This window comes from Grus americana, chromosome 3 (assembly GCF_028858705.1).
Source record: "Grus americana isolate bGruAme1 chromosome 3, bGruAme1.mat, whole genome shotgun sequence".
Taxonomy (NCBI): Eukaryota; Metazoa; Chordata; class Aves; order Gruiformes; family Gruidae; genus Grus; species Grus americana.
Window position 1 is genome coordinate 119,974,800 of NC_072854.1, and position 20,533 is coordinate 119,995,332.

Below are 20,533 nucleotides of genomic sequence, written 5' to 3' on the forward strand. Positions count from 1 at the left end.
AGGCAAAAATGTTTCACCCTCAAGCCAAGAAAAACAACAAGAAAACATCTGAAAATTACTTGTAGGATAAACATAGTTAACTTTTTCCTCCCTCAAGAGGGGGAAGAAGGTCAGTTTACAAGATATCTTCTTCCTTCCATTTCTAACATAGACATTTCTACCAGCCAAACTTTCTCTCCTCTTTTCACATCCTTCTTTTTATTTCCTCTGTGCCCATGTAAACTTTGCCTTCTTCCTTAATTTTCCATGGTCTTCCCTTTGTTATTATCCTGTTTTAAATATCTCCACTTGATCCTCTATGTAGCCTCTTGTTACTTAATTCTCATTGCTCTTAATCAAAACCACCAACCTTCTATGGAACATGAAAACACAGGCTCTGCTTTTAACTTGCTTGAGTCTACAGTAGTTGAGCATTATGACACACTAAGATGCTTGACATCATCACTAAAAACCAGTATGTGTTACTGAGTGGTGCAAAGTGAAAACATATGGTGCATATATATAAGAACTAAGTTCTAACTTATACATTTCTAAAGTGAAGTAGTGGGTGTTTTTTAATGAGAGAAGTTCACTAATACATGGGGTTTGTTATTGGATGGGTTACATTCACTGAACTTCAAATAATGCAAGTGAACCACACCTGATCGATGCCCTTCTTGTGTGATTTTGGCTGTGCAGATTGGATGCAGGCAAAATTAAATCCTTGAAAATCTACCTCACTTCAAATTTCTCTTAAAAAAATAAAACAATCCAAAATCAAACACGTTTGGACATTAATTAAACACAGGAAATGGAGAGTTTATACCAAAGCCTATGTCCAAAGACTAAATTAAAGCTTACTTTGGCAAATAGTTCCTACCGGCCATTTGGGAGGGGTGGGGAAATTGCTCAGACAGAAGGAAGAATAGGAAGAACTTGCTTGTCTTGGCTACTTTCTCTCATTTTTCCATTCTTTCTTTCTTTCTTCTCCTGTGTCTAACACCCACAGATTTCCTAATGAGATGGTATGCGACCCACCACACACTGCTGTGTGGGTGTAACTTAAATGAAAAAGAAATGTAAATTAACAAGTAACATGCATGGATATTTATATTATGTGCCACAAAACTGAAAGGTGGTATTAAATAATATTAAACATAGTATAACATTAATACTAAAAAGAAATTGTGATAGGTGAAAATTTTCTCTTCAAAATAGTTACGGTAGCCAGCTTAACAACAGTCTTCTCTGCTCAACAGATCTAGACAGCAGAACAAGATCCACTCAAACTAAAGTAGCTTGGCTTCTATTTCTGAAGAAAATCCTAATACAACATACTTTGATATTAGAGGTTGTCTAAAATCTTACTGATACTGGCCTAATAATAATAATTCTAATAAATTTTGAATACATCCTGCAATGTGGAGAGCAAACTAATTAAAATTTACCTGAAAAGATGCAAGTTCAAATAGGGTGAAATGCTGACGGGGATACTTGAAGTAGTAAATAATCAGCTAATAAGCATCTTAATGTTCCTTCTGTAGATACACTCTTCCTTACAACAGTGGGGTTTTTACAGCAGTGAAACTCAAGACACAGACTTGCGTAACTTTGAGCAAAAGAAACCACATTCAGTTTGAAAAGCTCAAAAACTTTTAATAACCTCCAAACACAACAATAGCTGCAAGCTTAAACATTTCACCAGCAGCACCTACAGTACGTGTACGTAGTTAGCCACATACCAAGCTTGCGCATTTCTTTGTATACTACAAAACACTAAGCTAAACACTGGCCGGCTATCTTGCACTTCATCTGTTTGTGAAAAAACACAAAAATGTATCTGTGTACTCTGCAAACAGAACCTGTGATCCTAGAGAGGAACACAAAATACAAAAGGATTTAGAGTCACATTTGAGGGATGCTAACGGCTAAAGACTATTAGACTGTGGCTCACCTAAAAGGGTCAGTCCCAGAGGTAGGTCCCAGCTGCTCCAGTGAACACCCACCTATTTTGTTATTTCCTTCTCAGGTAAGAACAGACTTGAATGTAACTTGAATAAACTTGATTCTTGGACTTGAACAAAGCACTCCTTTCTTACAAATTACAGCCCTGAGCAAAGCAGGCTGAGAGGAGAGAGATAGATTTGGAAATTAAGTTCAACATGAATGTTCGTTATCACAGACTGTTTTCTTCCTTTATTTCTTTAGTGTTAATTAATGACAGTGAGATTAACTGCAGAAAACTGATGGAACAGTAATTCTGCCTCATCCAAAGTAAATATTCTTTAATCTAAAACTGTCACAGGTATTACTGGATGACCTCCTCAAATGCATATCCTTAAGTTTTTAATTTTCAGGAAGAGTCAAGCAGAAGATCAGTTCACAACCCTGGGACAGCATACCAGTATCTTTACTGAAAAGTTCATGATATAAAAAAAGATATAAGACCCTAAAATCTCACAAGCACCCTGAAATTAGTGTTGCATCTGTCTGCATATATAAAAACAATTATTATGTCCAGCAGTTTTATCTTACAAGATCATTGTTTTTGAAAACCCACTTTGTACTGAGGCAGGAAACTTTAAAAAATAAGTAATAACAAATATCACTCAGTAACAGAAAACACAGAAAAACCTCAACAAATCTCAGAAATTCTGATCCCACCCTCTGTAATGTCTTTCTGCTTTCACTGTAAGAAAATTCTATCTGTTCACTCAAAACCAGGAAAGTAAAGGGATCTGAAAGTTCACGCGTTTATAAACATTAATAATATTTTGAAGGGATAAAATGTAGTTACAACTTGCAAGGAAAAAAACGGTTCCAAAATGCTTTAGTGTCCTGAAGCACTTTTTATTTATGTGGTATTGTGGTTTTGTGAGTGGAAAAAACCCCTCCTGTCATGCCATAACAATCTGGCTCCTATATATGCCTAAAATTTCACGATAATAAGCCAATCATACAGTATTTAACCTGTGCTTTCTTTATTAAAATCATAGAATGGTTTGGGTTGGAAGGGACCTCAAAGATCATCTAGTTCCAACCCCCCTGCCATGGGCAGGGACACCTTCCACCAGACCAGGTTGCCCAAAACACCTATTACTATTGATAATAGTGTTTAAAACTGCAACCTTCAACTAGAATTCTATAGGAATATACCTTTTCAATAACTGAAAACATTTTCAGAGACAAAGAATTTGTTCAGAATTAAAACTGTTAATATAACAGACACTGAAATAAAAAATTTGTATCAGTATACTGTTTGTATATTGTAAGTATGCAATTATATTCATTTTGGAATTAATATTTCAGTGGAGATCTATTTCAATATATCTAAGGAAATGTGAGAAACCATAGCCAACACAGCTACTGCAGCCTATCTTTGCTGTGACAAGTTTATAACATGCTCCAGGCTGGTAATAAAAAAAGGTCATTATTTCTTAAGAACTATTTAAAAATAAATTGCTTGTGTGATATAACACCAACAAATAAGCCTATCAACTGTAAAACCCACCGTGATGAGCAGAACAGCTAGTGAAATACCATTAAGCAAAAACTGGCAAGCCATTTAGCCCCAAAGCTCATCTAACATTAAAGCACAAGCTATAGCGCCTTAATAGCCTATCATCTTCAGTTTAAAACATGTACATACTGAAATTGCACCTATGAGTCTCACCACTCTCATACACACACAACAAAAATAAGTAATTAAAAAAAAACATTCTGCTTTTATAAATGCTCTTACTACTCTTCTTTTCTGCACTATTACTACTCCCAAGGTCATCAACACTACTGCCAAACCTGCAGCAACACCTGTGAAAAGACAAATGCCATTTATCACATCATAACAGCTTCTTAAGACTGAACAGATTGTCCGAAGAGGGAGAAGTAAAGATACTATTCCTAAACTGAAAACTTCTACACTACATGTTCAAGTGGAAAGGAGACTTAACAAACTAGCAAGATTTCCATCAGTGCTAGAGGACCCAGGATTATACCATTTATTCTTTTTAATTCTAGAGATAGACTCTCATACAAATAGTACATGTGTTATGTTCATTTTTCAATGACATAGAAAATTGAAACCCACTTAATTTTTTCAATAACATAGCTGAAGTAATTTCAGACCCAAACACCAGCTATTTCAGGCTTACTGGCTTTCCCTATGGCAAATTTCTCATGGAAAAACTAAATAGCAGTTACCACCATACTTTATCTTACTCTATTTCACAATAAGTTAAATAATTTATTTTACCTGTAAGAAACAAAGGACCAGATGTTGCATGTTCCATTGATTTCCATTGACCACGTTTAGGCGCTTGCAAGTAGTGTTTGACCCTTGAAGCAACAACTTCTTCTAGCAGCATGCAGACCTCCTGAAAGAGTAACCATTGGCCTATTTAGATCTAAATTTACATACATGTCCACAGACACACAACAGAAATTAATAAAAAAATCACTCCCTTTCACATAAAAAGGAAAAACATTATCTGCAATTAAATACTGAGGTATTACACAGATGTGTGAAATGCATAATTTAGGAAATGAATGGGAACAAGGAAGGGCAATCAAGTAATTTTGCTACAAAACAAGAAAGGAGGTACATTATGAAATTCTTAACTTGGCAGATGAAATACAATATATTACAAAACTAATAATTTTTGAACAACAAATTAGTTTCATTCGTATGCAACGTAAGAAAAAAATGTCTTAAAAATATATCATAACATTAGGTATTTAAGCAAAATATTAGTAAAAATCCTCCCAGGAATTGTCAACACACTATTTCACAGAATGGTTTGGGTTGGAAGGGACCTTAAAGATCATTTAGTTCCAACTCCTCTGCCATGGGCAGGGACACCTTCCACTAGAAAGAGTCTAGATTTCTCTGCAAGAATCTTTGTAAACCACAAGAAATATTTTGTTCAATTCAGTGTAATTTTGGGGGGGAAAGACTCAGAGCTAATTAGGTCGCAGCAACCTAATTCCACTATTTCATTTTGATTTTTCTGCTCATAAACATAATCATTCATGTCTCTCATACTTCCTTCAGCAAAACACAATAAAAACCACATACATCTCAAGAAGAACAAACCCTTGAGCCAGAATAACCATAGAAAAAAAAAACTGGAGTAAAACCATAAAATTAATCTCTAGAATACCAGAATAAGTTTTCAGATTAATACATACACACATATTTGAGACTTTCCCTCGGCATTCTCATTTTCCCTTGTGCATAACTCTGTGCTCACAGAAATGATACTCTGTGGCACACAAAAATATCATTTTACCTTTCTACAGTGTTTGGACAATAGACAAAATTATATTAGTACCATCTAAACTAAAATATCTTGGCTTGAAATTTACCTTTGATTAATCTAGAAAATATGTAGAACGACAAATTCTTAAAGTATTGCTCTAAAAGAAAGCAATGCTCATGTATTGGTCAACCACAAACAGTATTTTCTCCTTACAGTAAGAAATACATTTTCCTTTCTGCTTGAAGAGTACAATTATAAAATACTATATCTGCTTATTCTTCTGTTTAACTCATTAAAGTGATCTCATTACACATTCCTTCACAGGACTGTGCACTCAGGTTAGAATGAAAAGGTCTAGAAAGCAGCAGAAACATAGTGTGCATTTGGTTCCTTCTGCAACAATAAAGATTAGCATGTACTTTCTTAATTTACATGGAAAAATATTTTAGTTGTTATGCTTATGGAAATATTATTTAAATAGTTCTCCACAGAGAACTATACAGACCTATATTTTAGAAAGCATAAACAAGAGCAGTCTTCAAAAGAATTGTCCCTACATACTTTCCACCACTAAAAAGAACTTGTAACCGAGACCTTCTATATTTGTACGGAGAGATCACAGTAGTGACCTGAATAGAAATCAGTTTAATAAATGTTTCTTGAAGTACAAAGATAAAAGTTTGACTTTGCTATTCCAGAGGAAAAGAGATAGGACAGAAAGGGCAGGGAAATTTGAAGGGCAGAAAGAGAGAGAAGCTCCTTAATGCCTCAATTTGCATCCTGCAGCAATCCCAAGATGACTCTATATACAACACGTGTGACAGCAGCGTGCAAACCGTGGTCTTTACAATGCCCAGCTAGACAACATGCGCTGTTATTTCCTTACAACAGCCTCACACGTATGGGCACTCATTTAGCTCCTAGCCTGCTCCATGTTCTCGCAGGAGCTGGCAGCTGACAGGCCAGCACAGCTCTTGGACGGCATGGTCAGCAAAGGCACTGCCAAGCGGCTCCGTTACACGGCACCCCTTTTCCGTAGCAATGTCTCTGCCCACGCACCCACTTAACGTCCTTCCAGGGGGATCCAGCTCCCCTGGAGAGCCGCTGACTTTCACTCAGGGTAAGCAGGGGATCAGCAGAAATTGTGTTTGTGTTACAAGGGGCCTAAGAGACATCTGCTTTTTCCCACTGACAAGCAAAGATGACTGCACTAGCATTAGGATTTTCCAGAATTTGGACACAGCAAAATTGTAGAAAACTGCTTGCGATGAATATGTATAAGCTCTCATAAAAAAATACGTAAGCATAATGTGCCTATAATACCTTACTGACCTTTTTCTTCCCACTTTAACAAAGACTCTGCATAGGACTTTCAGGAAGCGAATTGTAAAGTTATTGGAATCACACTTCTCAGTTGTCCAAAATATGCAACCTTTGTACTTCACTCAAAATGTGCGGTCACAGAAATGTAATGAATGCTGCCCTGTCATGCCACTTTATTAAATCAATCATGATCTAATTTCCTGAAATTCATATCTTTTGTTTTGGCAGTCTTACAAAACACATTTTGAAAACACTTAAAAGTCAGATAACCGGGATAGTAAAACCGGTTATAAATAGAAGGGTTAATGACTATTCATTTAGTCAGAAAAAAGAAGTCTAAAAGATTTCCCCTGTTTTCTTCTTTCACTGCTTAATAAAGCTCAAATTGGATGAACCACATGTGGGTAAATATTCTGCTTTCACTCCCTCAGGATATTGATTTATTGTTTCTTTTAATTTTATTTAAATGTATTACTTTGAGACATACAGGGATGCTCTGTAGTGACAAGTTAATTATGCCATTATTAGGAAAGCTATCTGCTGAAAATTACGGTAACAGAGACTTGCGGGAAAGTCCACAGGCATCTGAAACATGTCTTGCATTCATTTTCAACAGGGAACTTCTCAAGTTCCCACACACAGACTGAAACAGGGGAAAACTACCACCAGTAACTCATCACAAGATTGTAGCAGAAACCATGCAGAATCTGATGAAAGTTACATTCATAATTTTGCTGGTCACTGATGCACTGATTTTCCAAAATTTCATCTGTTGTTGGGGAGTTTCTTTTCATAAGATACAATGGTTCTACTACAGTATATCATGCATACTCGTTATGTTTTCTTGCACTCTCTAAATGCAACACTATTCACGCTTCTCAGAATGAGAAAAAAACAGTTAATAGAAAAATATTTAATCAACCAGCTCTGCAAAAGTGATACCTATCACAATCTGGTTTACATCGCTCAGAATAATTTACATTCATGAGAAATATCTTTTAATTTTAAAAAGTTAAGTCAGAAGAATCAAACCAGCATACACACATGCATGTATGCACACACACAGAGTTTAATTACTAAAAAGGCAAATTGAAAGTAGTCATTAGTGACCCAAAAAGCACATATGGTTGACTTAGGGGTCCGACAGCAACCATCAACAGTTAGGTATAACTAACAATATTCTCATAACACTGAAAAATTCTGAACAGTTCAAGGCAATCCAACTTTTTCCCTGCAGCCACATGCTTTTGAAGTAGAATTGATATTTGTTGTACCTCTTTCTCATGATCTGAAAACCAGCTGGTGTCTTTACTGGAGCCTTGAGGCAAAATATGAACATCCACCAAAACAGCAAAGTTACCACACTGGAAAAAAAAAAAAACAAAACAAGGAAGAAAAAAAATGCTCAACTGTGGCTGCTAGGAAGCACATGTTGAGCTGACAAGGAGGTAAACAATCAGGTAAGCATATGCATCTGATTCAGAGATACAGCAGGCAGAACATAAAACTGCAGAAGATTATGCAGTATGGAATTACAAATTTACCATTGTTTGTGGGCTTAATGAGAAACAAGCACACCAGACCTATCTTGGATAGTTCACTGAAAAGTTTAAACGATAACAAGCACAAGTACATGGAATTTTCTTCTGCTATCTATATGCCACTTCTAAATCTGAGTTCAAGCAAATTTTAACATGCCAAGCGTCCTTCACCAAACTCTCTTCATTCCATATTCTGAGAATTTAGTACCATATTAGTTATCTAGTTTGCATTTTAAATTTAGTTCTTAAAAACTCAGCCTCTTTAGAAGTCTCTTCCTCTCTCAGAACTACCTAATGTAAAGAACAGCAAATTTGAAAAACTTGTGGTAACTACCTAATATTCATTGACGTCTGTCAGTTAGCCAGTACTGTAGTCTGAATAGTTAAATGATAATAAGGCTAACCTATTAATAAATACTATATATAGTTGTTAGGATGATACAGGCTACATCTCAAGACATAACTATTTCTGAAATTCCTTGATAGGCTTTAATTGAAGATTGTGAGACATAGGAGGTTTAATTATTTTCTTCCGTCAGTACATCAGTCATTACAATGACCTTCTACAAGAAGGAAGGGTGAACAGCAGAAACACGTCTCCGTAGTTCCGCTGTGCACTAACTCACCCCTAGCAAAAGAACATTGCCTTTTTTAATGCGCAGAGGTACGGTGCATTACAAGCTAATGCTTTCCCTTTCTTCTACTGTAACACAGCACCAAATCGCACTCAGACATCCTTTAACTAAAAACAACTTGCAAGGTAAAAGCCAATTTCCATCATTCTGTTTTGGCTGCTTGTGCCACGCTTGTGATGCAATAAACTCACTCTTTGAGAAGACTGGACATGTGCAGTCATGGCAATTGCACATGTGGAATGTCTGACGGAATAGAAACAACATCCTGATTCCAGACAAATCTCAAACGCGTATGTACAATCCAGTGTTAGATTGGTCTGGTTTCAAGTGGATGTTGCGGCACACACTTCCTGTCCTAACTCCCGCTCTCTCTCTCCACACTTGCTTTTCACTGCCAGACATCTGCAAACTCCATGCCAGAATTCCAATTGCTAACAGAATCAGTTCTAGAAATAGTATGATACTTAATTTTACATTATAGTTGAACATCACCTACAGTTTAAAGGGTACATCTATATCTTAGGTTTATGGTACAGCAGAAGTACGGTCTTTGAGAGTACCTTCACCTATACAGTTAGTACAACGAACAACAAGATTTAGCATCGATTTTATTAATCATGACAGCATATATGGTAAAATAGAAATGTCTGGGTTTACAAACCACATAGATCTGTAAATTATCCATGAACAGAAGTATTTAAATAATGATTTAAGTATAATCAAAATATAATTCATGACCAATATTGTATCGTAACTAGAATGCAAAAGTTTGACAAATGAGACAGGCATTGTGCAACTAGTTTGAGAAACTTCTAAGTTACTTATAGGTATCAGTCACTGAAACAACAGAATGCTTTGATCTATTTTATCAAAAGGCTTCTCTTTCCTCCAGAGAGCCAAGAAATACCAGATGGCTGCAATAGCAAACCTCTCCAAGCTTTAAATTGATGACAAATATCTCTCAAAAATCTCTAGTGAATCATTAGTCAGCTCCAGCAAACTTTTGAGTTGACTACTAAACTTCAAAGTTAGCAGACATTGCATAATATAAAGAGAAAGCCAGTATGTTATTCATGGTTCAGCACTTATAACAATGAACAAGTATTTGATACATCAAGAAAATTCAAATTATCAAATGCTACATGTTAGTTTGCATCATTTTCTGTCGACTACAGAAACTTTATAGATACAGCTGCAATGTATAGACCTGTTTTTCAAGAAGAGATCATGTTTGTAATTTTTTTTTTAATGGCAATATTTGTCTCATTTGCCAGTCTAGAAACAACTGGAAAAAAAGAAAATAACCATTTTTGAAACTATATAATGGAACAGTTCAGAATTATTTTAAGAATATTACAAACAGACCAAACATTTGTAGTACTTCAAAGAAAAACAAATATATAAGAATAATGCGTAAATCCTTGTAATAGACAAGCTTTCCCAACGGAAGATTTCTACCCCTCTGATTTTCGGAGCATTCTTCTTGTAGTCAGCATACGTGGAACTATTCCAACATCCAAAAGCCAACAGGTTTGCCACTCAATTAGAACAGCCTTGGGACAGGACACAAGGAAACATAACTGTCACAGACAAAGAGGATTATAGGGAGTATGAGAGTATAAATGCAGATCTTTCTGGGTCTCGTTACCTCCCACCCCTTTTTTTTTTTTTTTTTCTTAAGTGCTGAACATGATATAAGCAACAGCTCCCATGCAGGCTTCTTTGCACACTCCAATTATACAATACTTTGTATACTCTACACCTGTATTTATACTTTATATGCCCTCACATGGTACAGCTTTATGTAGGATATTTACACTAAGCAGCTCAATACAGCTTTAGCTGCTCCAGCAGCAAAGGAATAGTTCTCTGTATAGACTAAATTCCAATACAAGTAACTGTGGGAAACAGAGGGAAGTGGAAGAAAGAGGTACACTGTTTATGTTAAAAAATTGGATAATCTTATAAAAGTTTATAAATAATTTTACTTTTTATTCTGAAGACATATAATTCCACAAAAATACTAGCTTTTATTATAGAGGAAATAAAGTGTTTCCAGTCACTGTGGCTGCAAGAAGCTACTCATGTCTCCTAAATACTGTAACTGAAAGCCAAATAAAAAGAACAGAAATTTTTAATTTTATGTTTTCAACCTCAATCTCAAAATTTGCACTGGAAATGATTTTGAAGTGTGATTGTCAAAACTGAGACCAAACACCTGATTTGATGGGAAACACTTTTGTCAAGAATTAATAGCAAAACATTTCACTGAAAAATTAAAGACAAACAGATGCACCAATTTGATATCCTCCATAATTCTAGAATTCAAAACCTCTTCATTTTTACAAGCTGTATTTTAATGTTAACATATTTACTGTAACAGTCTAGTAAACATTCACTCTGTCATTAAACACAGGGCTTTTAATGATCACAGAATGTTGTCAGCGTATTGTTGTACAGTAATGGCATCTAATTCAGAACATATTTTCAGGAATCAAATTGTTTATACAAATACATCAAACACTTCATAGATTCTGCAAACGTAAAAGATAACCAGACTTGTAACATAAACAGAATGAATACCAATGTGAAGTGGCCAGTCAGTCAAGGAAAATCATCTGCTCATCACCTGTTAAAACCTTGGCCTAGGATAAGTACATATTAGATGGTGGATTAGAATCTTAAATCCCCCAATAAGCAGATAAACACAACCAAATAATTTTTATTGCCATACTCATCTTTACAATCAGGGTGCTTCTATATGGGTACTCACATTTCTTTAAACTGCATCACTTCAAATCACATAACAAGAGTCACTATAAACAAAAATTCTTGGGATGCTGGGGATAAGCATGGTGAGTTTGTATTCAGTTACATCATTCCAAATGTGCTGTATCATTAAACCAGACAGGACTGGAGAGCTAGCCTCCCAAGACACATATTAGCATTTCCCATCTCTGTGATTATTCTACGGATGCGGGCTGTAGGGTCAGAATTAATTGATGCTTTGTTGAAAAGGAAACATATAATAGTTTGGCTAGTTTTTGGGGGCAGGCAGGAAGGAGGCGAGCTGCAACTGTCACACATGCTTTCACTTTCAGAAGGATAGCTGCAAATATAGGTAATAGTAGTAGTTAGCTTGAAGTTTGCCACCTATGCTTCAGATCAGAATGGTCTTTGCAGTAGCAAAAGCTTGGGGAGTTAGTTATATTATTTGGTGTACAGAAAGATAATACCTTTCCCCTATAAACCCTGCCTTGTTTATAATCAATTTTAATTGAAGATAATTTTGAAATGTTTCCCAGTTCCACTGGGAGACAAGCATGCCCTACGCTGTAAAACTTTAGTTTTCCAGGCTAAGCATATAAGGACTGTTTCTCTCTGTTACCTCTTCCCTGAAAAGGTGTGATATTTAGTTACACTAATAATTTTATTCCACTCTCAGATGATATCAGTAGTTAAAAAAAAATAGACTAGATCCCATTGACGACTCAAAAGTGTCATGATGCTGAAAAGGGCTTCCGAAGACATAATTGATAGGAGGTATCCATCAGTGTCCAGGTGGCAAAAGCACGGCTAAGAGATTTTGTGGAATAAAAATAAAAATTCTTATGTCTTATATTAAACAGGAAAACAGAAAATATATTCCATCCTTTCTCCAAGTTCTTTCTAAAAACCAGTAAATGTTCTACATTCAATTGCGCAAGTTCAAACATCTACAGTGTTAAGTACAATTATCTATTGTCATTGGTCTATACACTGTGTCAACTATATTAGGACTATATGTATTCACTTTTTTAGGCTTTTTAGAAGCAAAAGATTGTTCTCCTCCTTTATCTTTCCGATTCCAAAGAAAATGACGTCTTCCTTTTGTTTATACATTTAGCACCAATGATGTTCAATATTTTTACTTTTTCTCTTCTACATCAATAGCAACAGGCAAAAATGATTTAAGCAACTGAGTATACAGCACTGGAGCTATATTTGTCATTATACAAAATTAATTTACCTTCCATTTACAAATGTATCTAGGAGCATTATGATTCAAGGTAACATACAGAGTTTCCCAAACCGTAGGACACACTTTTCCAGTAGTCAAATGCCTCAACTTGCACAAACAGGAAAGTCAGGATAGCTATTTCTGCCACTCCCACTGCTGATGGCTATATGGGGGCAAAGGAGGTTTGGTGACACCTGACACTGTATATTTCTCATTCTTTTAAGTAGATAAAGTTAAAATTTGATATGTGCATAGTTCTTCCACATATTTTTTCCAGAATCTCCAGGGCTTGGGTTTTTTTTGGGGGGTTTCCTCCTAGGGGGAAAAAAAAAGGGGGGGGGCAGGAAGGATATTATTTTTCTTCCCCATACAGTCAAGTTGCACAGAAATAGCGCCTCTCTAGTTACTGTTCAAAGCAAGATGGTTTTTCAACTTTGAATTTCTGGAGAGTGTTTAGAAACCAACAGTTCACCTTGGTTTTACTGTCATGAGATTAATCAGAAGGTCACTTAACAAGAGGAACTGGCAATTATAAAAGGACTTCTCACCAGCTGATTCAGAAAGAGAGCAGAACAGACCAGAGAGAAAGCTCTGAACGAAGCCACAAGCAGGAACCTTCAATTTTATAAGTCCATTCTTCAGAATACTTAAGAAATAAGAAGCAAATGTCAGGAGGGGGGAAAAATATATTCCATTTTTGACCTTTTCTCTTTTCTGGATAAGAACTGCTTGGGTCTGGAAATTTTGCAAAGCTTGTCATTTGTTATAAATATTGCATGACTCTGAGGAGATGAGTTGTAAGCCAAAATCATCCTCAACACTGAGCCATTCACTATATTATTGGGGAATCCGCAGCTGCTTGTACTAGATGCAAAATGGGACTACAGGATCTTGAATCACAAAAAGGGGAAATGATGGAAGATGTGCACAACTGGAAGAGTAACTCAAAACTCATGCCAACAGACTGAGCTCTGCTAAGTTTCAGAAAACTTTACAGTATCTGGGTTGTATATTGCAGTTTCGTGAGTGTCCAGCAAACCACCAGGCTGCTCTTCGGAAATCTCAAACAGGATTCTATTTGATTTACTAGAGTTGCAGAACAGTTTTGACAAATAGCTGGTCTTGTTAAAGAAGGATTATAGCCATCAGCTAACATCGCCTAGATCTTTTTAGTCTCTTGCTTTCAAAAATCTGTAGGATCACTCTGCAAGAGTAAAAAGGGAGCAGCACGTCAACAGCAATGGCATAAGGGGGGCTAACTTGAAGATCTGTCCTCAAAGATAGCTATACTAAATTATACACAGATTCAGCAGGAATTGGACAACCTAAAATACATTCAGAGTTTCCAAAAGCAGGGAGGAAATTCCCCCTTTTATAACCTGAATACAAGTTATATCTAAGTAATCTTTTGCAAGTGGTTGGCTTGCTTTTTTAGGAGTATAGTTTATGTATGAGAAATTCCTAAAGGGAGGAGTGTTTCATTTTATGGTGCTTTAGCAGAAGAAAAGGAGTAGTTATCTGAAAATTCAATCAATGAGCTCTAGGAGCATTAAGATCACATTCAGATGTTCCCATGCCAAGCAAAGAGGTGCAAGCAGAGAACAAGCCTTTAGCACAAACTTTTGAGAAACATGGTTTGAGAACACAAGAAACTAGGACGCGACATCAAGGCAGTATTTTAGACTCTTAAAAGATGCAGATGGACAGGATATTAAACTTAAGAAATGATGGGGAAAAGAAAACAAGAAATACTTGTGAATGATTCAACCCTTAGGAAAATGTAAAGAAATCCAAGTAGTTTCAAATCTGATGGAGCTGCGTGTGATACTGGAGACTTTCAAATTAAGGACTAATATGCTGTTGTTAAAGCACGTAATTGTGAGAGATCCACCCAAATCAACAGCTTTAAATAAATTAATCCAGACAACTCCTTCAAGAACACCCTAAGTATCTGTTGAGGTAAAGGATCTGCATGGTTTTAACAACATAAGAATGCTTTAGTGCAAACAGAGCCCTTCAGTTCATCACCCACAGTCAGGCTAAACTGTAATTAGTTAATCTAAACATCTGAACTGGTCTCTGAGAACTGCTCTATCAGGTAGAATGTTGAAAAAGAGGCCTAAATTGCATGAGAGAATTAAGCTTAATTTAGGTTGTCAATCTGTGCTGGTCTGATCCCAATTTCGTAGGAGGATTTGTAGCCTACATATTGAAAGGAGCCATGTAGCTGGAGCTCAAACAATTGCAAAAAACAAGTTTTTTCCTCAGGGCAAAGTCTCCAAGTAACAGTGCAATCTCAACATTGTTTTGAAAGGATATATACCATGTCCCTGCCTGTGTCAGCACTGATCCAGAAAAACAGAAATAGCAGCACAGTATTTGTTCAAGATAACAGAAAGATAATTTCAGATTCCAACAAGCTGCTTTCACCCTTTTGTCGTAAAATATTATTATAAAAACTATGGAAGCTTTAAAATCATAGCTAGCAAACCATGAATAAATACTAATCTCTGTAGCAAACTGCATTTATGACACCTTGAGGAGGGTGAGATGCCACATTTACTGGATAGCTGAACATATTCACAATGTAGTTAGTTCTTAATTGTAAATCTTAAGAACATTTATTCTGGCCTGGACACACCAATGGAGTGCCACAGGATAACACGTTATTGTGCATCACCTGATCCTTGGTAAGTGGATGCAAAAAAGACTACAGCTACCTTACCTAGCTCTCACCCTAAGCTATCAACAATAAAAGCTTGGTATTATGAGAATGATTCATGATGAGAATAATGGCCTTGTCACTAATGTGCTAAACTGGAATTTGGGACATCCTGTGCAGTTTGGATTCTTACCGATGTGGAAAGACAAAGGAACTAGTAGGCACCCAATACAAAGAGCTCTGCACGTCCGAATCATTCATTTTGTAATCATCAGATACTAGAATAATAGGTATCATCATATATATCATATTGACAATTGGTAACCCTAACAATGACTATTACTTCCTTTGATGTCCGCACCGTAGATCCAAGAAGTACCTACTTCACTATCAGCTTCTTCAATACTTCCTCACAGTAAGTAAACTGAATTTCAAATTTAGCTATTTCTAACCATCACAGGCCTAGCAATTGGTTAAAACAATTAGAAAGATTAAAAGTTCATAATACACAAAGGGCTTGCTTAAAGTCCTGCTAAGTAACAGAAGGGATGACTAGAGCTTCCAACAAACCTAAAAATCACAAACAGTAAAAAGACAATGTAATTTTCTGAAGAAATTACAGCCAGTAATAAAAAGACCTGAGGACCATTTCAGACCTTTAACTCATTAAATAATTTTTACAGGTTTTCACATATATGCTCTACATGCTGTATTTTAATATTAATTAGCCAAACTTGATCACCAAGTATGTATTGGCAAGCTACTGATGTATTTGTTAAGCATAAAAAAAGAACCACCATACAGGATGGCTAAGGAGGTTAGTAACATACCACCTGATTTTATGTGTTTCTGCATATGCTGGTCATGACTCGAAAATTGAGTGCAATAAAAATTAAGGTAAAAAGACACCACCCTCAGTATTTTTTGATGTAAACTCTGTCAGAGGAAATAAATCCAGCCATTGGATAGCACTGAAAACACAATTTACAATATTCTTGTAAGGTGAAGAAAAGATAAACCACAGTGTTTGTTTGGTAAGGTAACACACACATTACTAAGATGAAGGGAGCAGCAGTTCTCAAGCATATGATGCATCCAATAACATATTTCTTGAGTTTATCGTACAACAGCTGCAGGGATGGGCCGAGTTCCCTCACAAAAACTGAATGGGGAAGCGAGGGCAGGTCCCACACAGGAAACTGTTCCACGTTCCCCAACTTTGCAATTATTTCACAAAGCCTCCGATTCCTTTATATACTAAGAGACAAGGTCTCACCTGCCCTAAAATTTACTTCCTTCCCTCCCTCTCACAAAGATGTAACCTACCGCAGCATGCAGCTACTTAAGTGGGAAGCAGGAGGCAACAGAAAACCAAACATCTGCAGTCCATGTTTCCATACAAAATATTTGCAGATGTTAAATCTTTATGCCAAAATAATTTAACAGATTAAAGATACATTGATTACACATGCTCAGACTTTAAGACAAATACATAAAGCAAAAGTATTTTTCAATTGCAAAAAAAGGACTAGCAAGCCAAATTTCTTAGTATTGTTAAATTTGCTTAAATGGTTGAACTGGTACATTTTCCAAGTGCATAAAAGAAGTACTTTTTAACTCTGCATTTTAACTAACTTGTCTTTGAAACAAAGCTAAGCCAGGAAAGTTTCAGAACTGCATGAAAGCTTTTTCAGAAGTAATGCAAGAAAAAAAGTGATTCACTTCTCAAAAAGGCGTATTACAAAAGTGACACCCTTTGGACAAAATCCTTCTGTATTAAGTGGTAGCATATTCAGTCAACATAAAGCAGAGGACAGCTCAACAAAATAATCAATGCTTTATCTACAAAGGTACAAGGGAAGAAACAGATGAGCCTTTCAAGTGAACAAGTGAAGCTCTAAATCTTACTGCTGAAAAAGCAGAATCAAATGGATGGAGAATACATGGTATTTCAAAATGGAAACAGATCTGCAAAAACCTCAAGGAATTACCAGCTGGAAAGCAAAGGAATATTTTTTTTTCCAGATCCAAGGGAAAAAATTGTTTTCATCTAGCATTGAACAGAGTATATAATAAATAGATTTTGTGCAAAATAAAAAGAAAAATGGATAGAAAAGGAACAGGAGCAAATGTACCACTGATCCTGGTGGAGGTGTTTGTCACCAGAAAGGCCACTTAGAATAAAACTTAACCTGCTAAGGAAGCTATTTCCCCATTTCTCTGTCCTTGCTCATTCTGCCTCCATCTTACTTCTTCCAAAACTGAACAGGTACAACTGTCCCCTAACTAAACCAGTTTTGATACAACATCTGTTTTAAAACGCATACTAAAAACTACTGAGTTTGATAGAAATAAATAGGGAGTGACTATTCATAAATCTCTCCTAGGCAACTTAAGAAGTGGCAACCTCTGGTAGGAGAATGGGGCAATGACAAGCAGGTGGCAGATGACTAGATCTTAACTTAAATCAGATGCAGCTGAAAAAGTACACCTGACTCTGTTCTAACATCGGGCCTTCAGGAGGCCCCCAGTAACACATCACCTATCTATAAGGAACATAGGTGCATACAGCATTAGATTGTACACACGTTAATGAGGATTTACATGCACCTAACAGGCACATCAAAGATTTGTAACCAAAAAAAAGTGAATCCTTCTGCAAATATTCCTCTTTCTACAACTCATTTTTTTGGCGGAGGGGGGTAGGGTTGCCTACCATTTTTCTTCTAAAGATTTGTAAAAATGAGTTAATCAACTCAGGTCTCTTCCACCAGGGGAAAAGAAAATCCAAACTAAGCACGATTGTTTTTAACATGAAAACAAACACTGAATGGACACAGAAAGAAACAACCTGTGTATACTTTAAACAAACATAGTTTAATCTATAATCGGTTTTGTCAGTTTCTGTAATTCTTTTTCACACTAAGTGCATTGATAGGTATTATCAATGTCGCCAATCAAGTAATGAAAACCCAAGGGAAAACACTTCTTTTTAATAAAATGTACAGACAGTATGGGTAACACATTGCTCATTTTCACCTATTATGAAGTATAATAGAAACAACATGCTCCCAAGATTTCAGGCAAGTCCTGTTTTAAAGCTGGGAGGGGGGGAATGGCAAGGAGGACTGAATTATTCTCAAAAAATATTTATCTATTTCACTGAGATCAAAAAAGCTGTTGCCTCAAAGAAAAAAAAGACATAATTTTAGTAGTGTTAAAAAGGACTATCAGTACCTAGTATTTCAACTGATATTTGGAAATGCATTTAAAATAAGTTGAAGCTTTAAATTTCAAAGCCAATTTTTTCAAATTTCCCATGGATTATGTTACTAATTGGGAATATGTGGGAAATATTTCCCACAATTATGTTTATAAAAGTCAAGTTCCAGCAATAATTAGCAGCAATCCTAACACACGTGGAAAACATTAAAATAATTTAAAATGATAAATAGTGTTGATTTTATGTAACAAAATGTACATGTTAACTACATAAAAAGTTATATTGGGTCAATCCAAAGGTCCACAGTGACCCATATGCTCTGACAGCAACTAGTAGTAGATGTTTACAGGAAAAGGTTAAAAAAGAGAAAAAAATTATGATACTTTCCTTAGTAGATGTATTAGACATTCGGCAACATGACATTCTGGGGGTTTCTATTCCATAGACTGTATCTGTATTTAGAAGTCATCGGTGATCGTTTTCTCCCAGAATTTGTTAAACTGGTTTATAAAACTGCATGAATTTTTGCATCCACAATATCCTGTGACAAGCAGTTCCACAAACTAATCACACGCACATGAGGAATCATATCTTCTAGTTCATTTCAAATTATCATATTGGTTTAATTAAATACCCTCAGTTGTTAAATTAAAACAGTCATTTCTTATTATCTCTTCCCGCCATCCATGATTTAATAGACCACTATTATTCCCCACCCACCTCCAGCTTTCTCTCTTCCAGGCTGAAGAGTGTTAAATTGTTCCTTACACTGAAGAAGTTCCACACCTCTCACTAACTGCCTTAGTTCCACTAAGGAGAATTACAAGCATACGTAGTGTTTAAAAAGTAGATGTGCCCTTAATTTGTACCATGGCGCAGTGATGGTATTACTTATGTTTCTACTAATTCCCCAAATTGACTTGGCTTTTTAAAATGCTGCTGTGAATTAAGCTGATGCTTTCAGAAAATATAAACTTTACAAAGTCATTCCTGTGTGGTGGTCCTGTGTTCAGGACCCATCACCTGCATCTAAGTTTGGAACTGTTCTCCCTTACCCCCACACACAGGGCATTTACCTATTCATCTGTCATTTTATTGACCTGTCAGTCAACGGTCTGAGATTTTTTGCAATACTGCATTGTAAGCCTTTGTTATTCAGCTCCTTTCCCAGGTCATTTGTTAATACAAATGGTGTCTGCCTCAGAGTACCCTGTTCGACTCCAGTACTGCCTCCATCTTCCTTTATCCTTTAGTCAGGTAACCTATGTAAGGACCTTCTTTTTCAGCTCACTAAAAGCAACTTTGGTGAGACACCCTGTCAATCACTTCTAGAGAATCTAAATGGGCTATAGCAACCAGATTTCCCTGTTCCTTATACTCACCAGTTCCTGTAAAGAAGCCAGGAGGCTGTGATGCATGACTTCTCCTTACAATGGGTGTTTTGACCTCTTCCCAATGTACTACACAAATCTGTACATCATTCATTTTGCCTTAATGGAGTTTGTGCTAATTTGCCTGCCAGATGTTAGACATTGATCTGACAACTTTCTAGTCCTATCATACAAGGCACTCTCAAATACATGGAACTAGGGCAGTTTAAAAAGAAGATTTGCCAAAGTTTATTATTCACGCATATGCTAAAATCTGGCTTTCTGTGCACTTATTCCAGTGCAGAGTACCAATTAACTAAAATAGACAACTATATTAAAACCCATTGTTTCTTTTGCAGCTAAGAACACTATGAAACTGGAAAATTAGTTTTCAAAGTTAATGCATCTGTTTCAAAAATGTTGGCTTTTTAACGACATCTTAGTAAACAGCAAAACTCTACAAATGCATCTTAGTACCCTCTCCTGTTGTGTACAAATAGAGAGAGAATCATGCTCAAGCTAGTGCTTTCTCCCTCAGGAGA

The 20,533-nt window shown here is 36.1% G+C and overlaps 1 protein-coding gene across 7 annotated transcripts in view; it reads right to left on the reverse strand.

The window, feature by feature from the left end:
• Positions 1 to 20,533, reverse strand: part of SLX4IP (SLX4 interacting protein) — a 78,582-nt gene that overhangs the window by 32,552 nt on the left and 25,497 nt on the right. For 5 of the 7 annotated variants that reach the window (XM_054819943.1, XM_054819940.1, XM_054819941.1 and 2 more), the window contains 2 exons: positions 7,835 to 7,924; positions 4,232 to 4,352 (listed from right to left, as the gene is read on the reverse strand). The exons of 1 other annotated variant lie outside the window; for it this stretch is intronic. In XM_054819943.1, the coding sequence (XP_054675918.1) occupies positions 4,232 to 4,352; positions 7,835 to 7,924 (211 nt within the window). The remainder of the gene's footprint in view (positions 1 to 4,231; positions 4,353 to 7,834; positions 7,925 to 20,533) is intronic. One more of the 7 variants, XM_054819945.1, reaches the window with a different exon arrangement.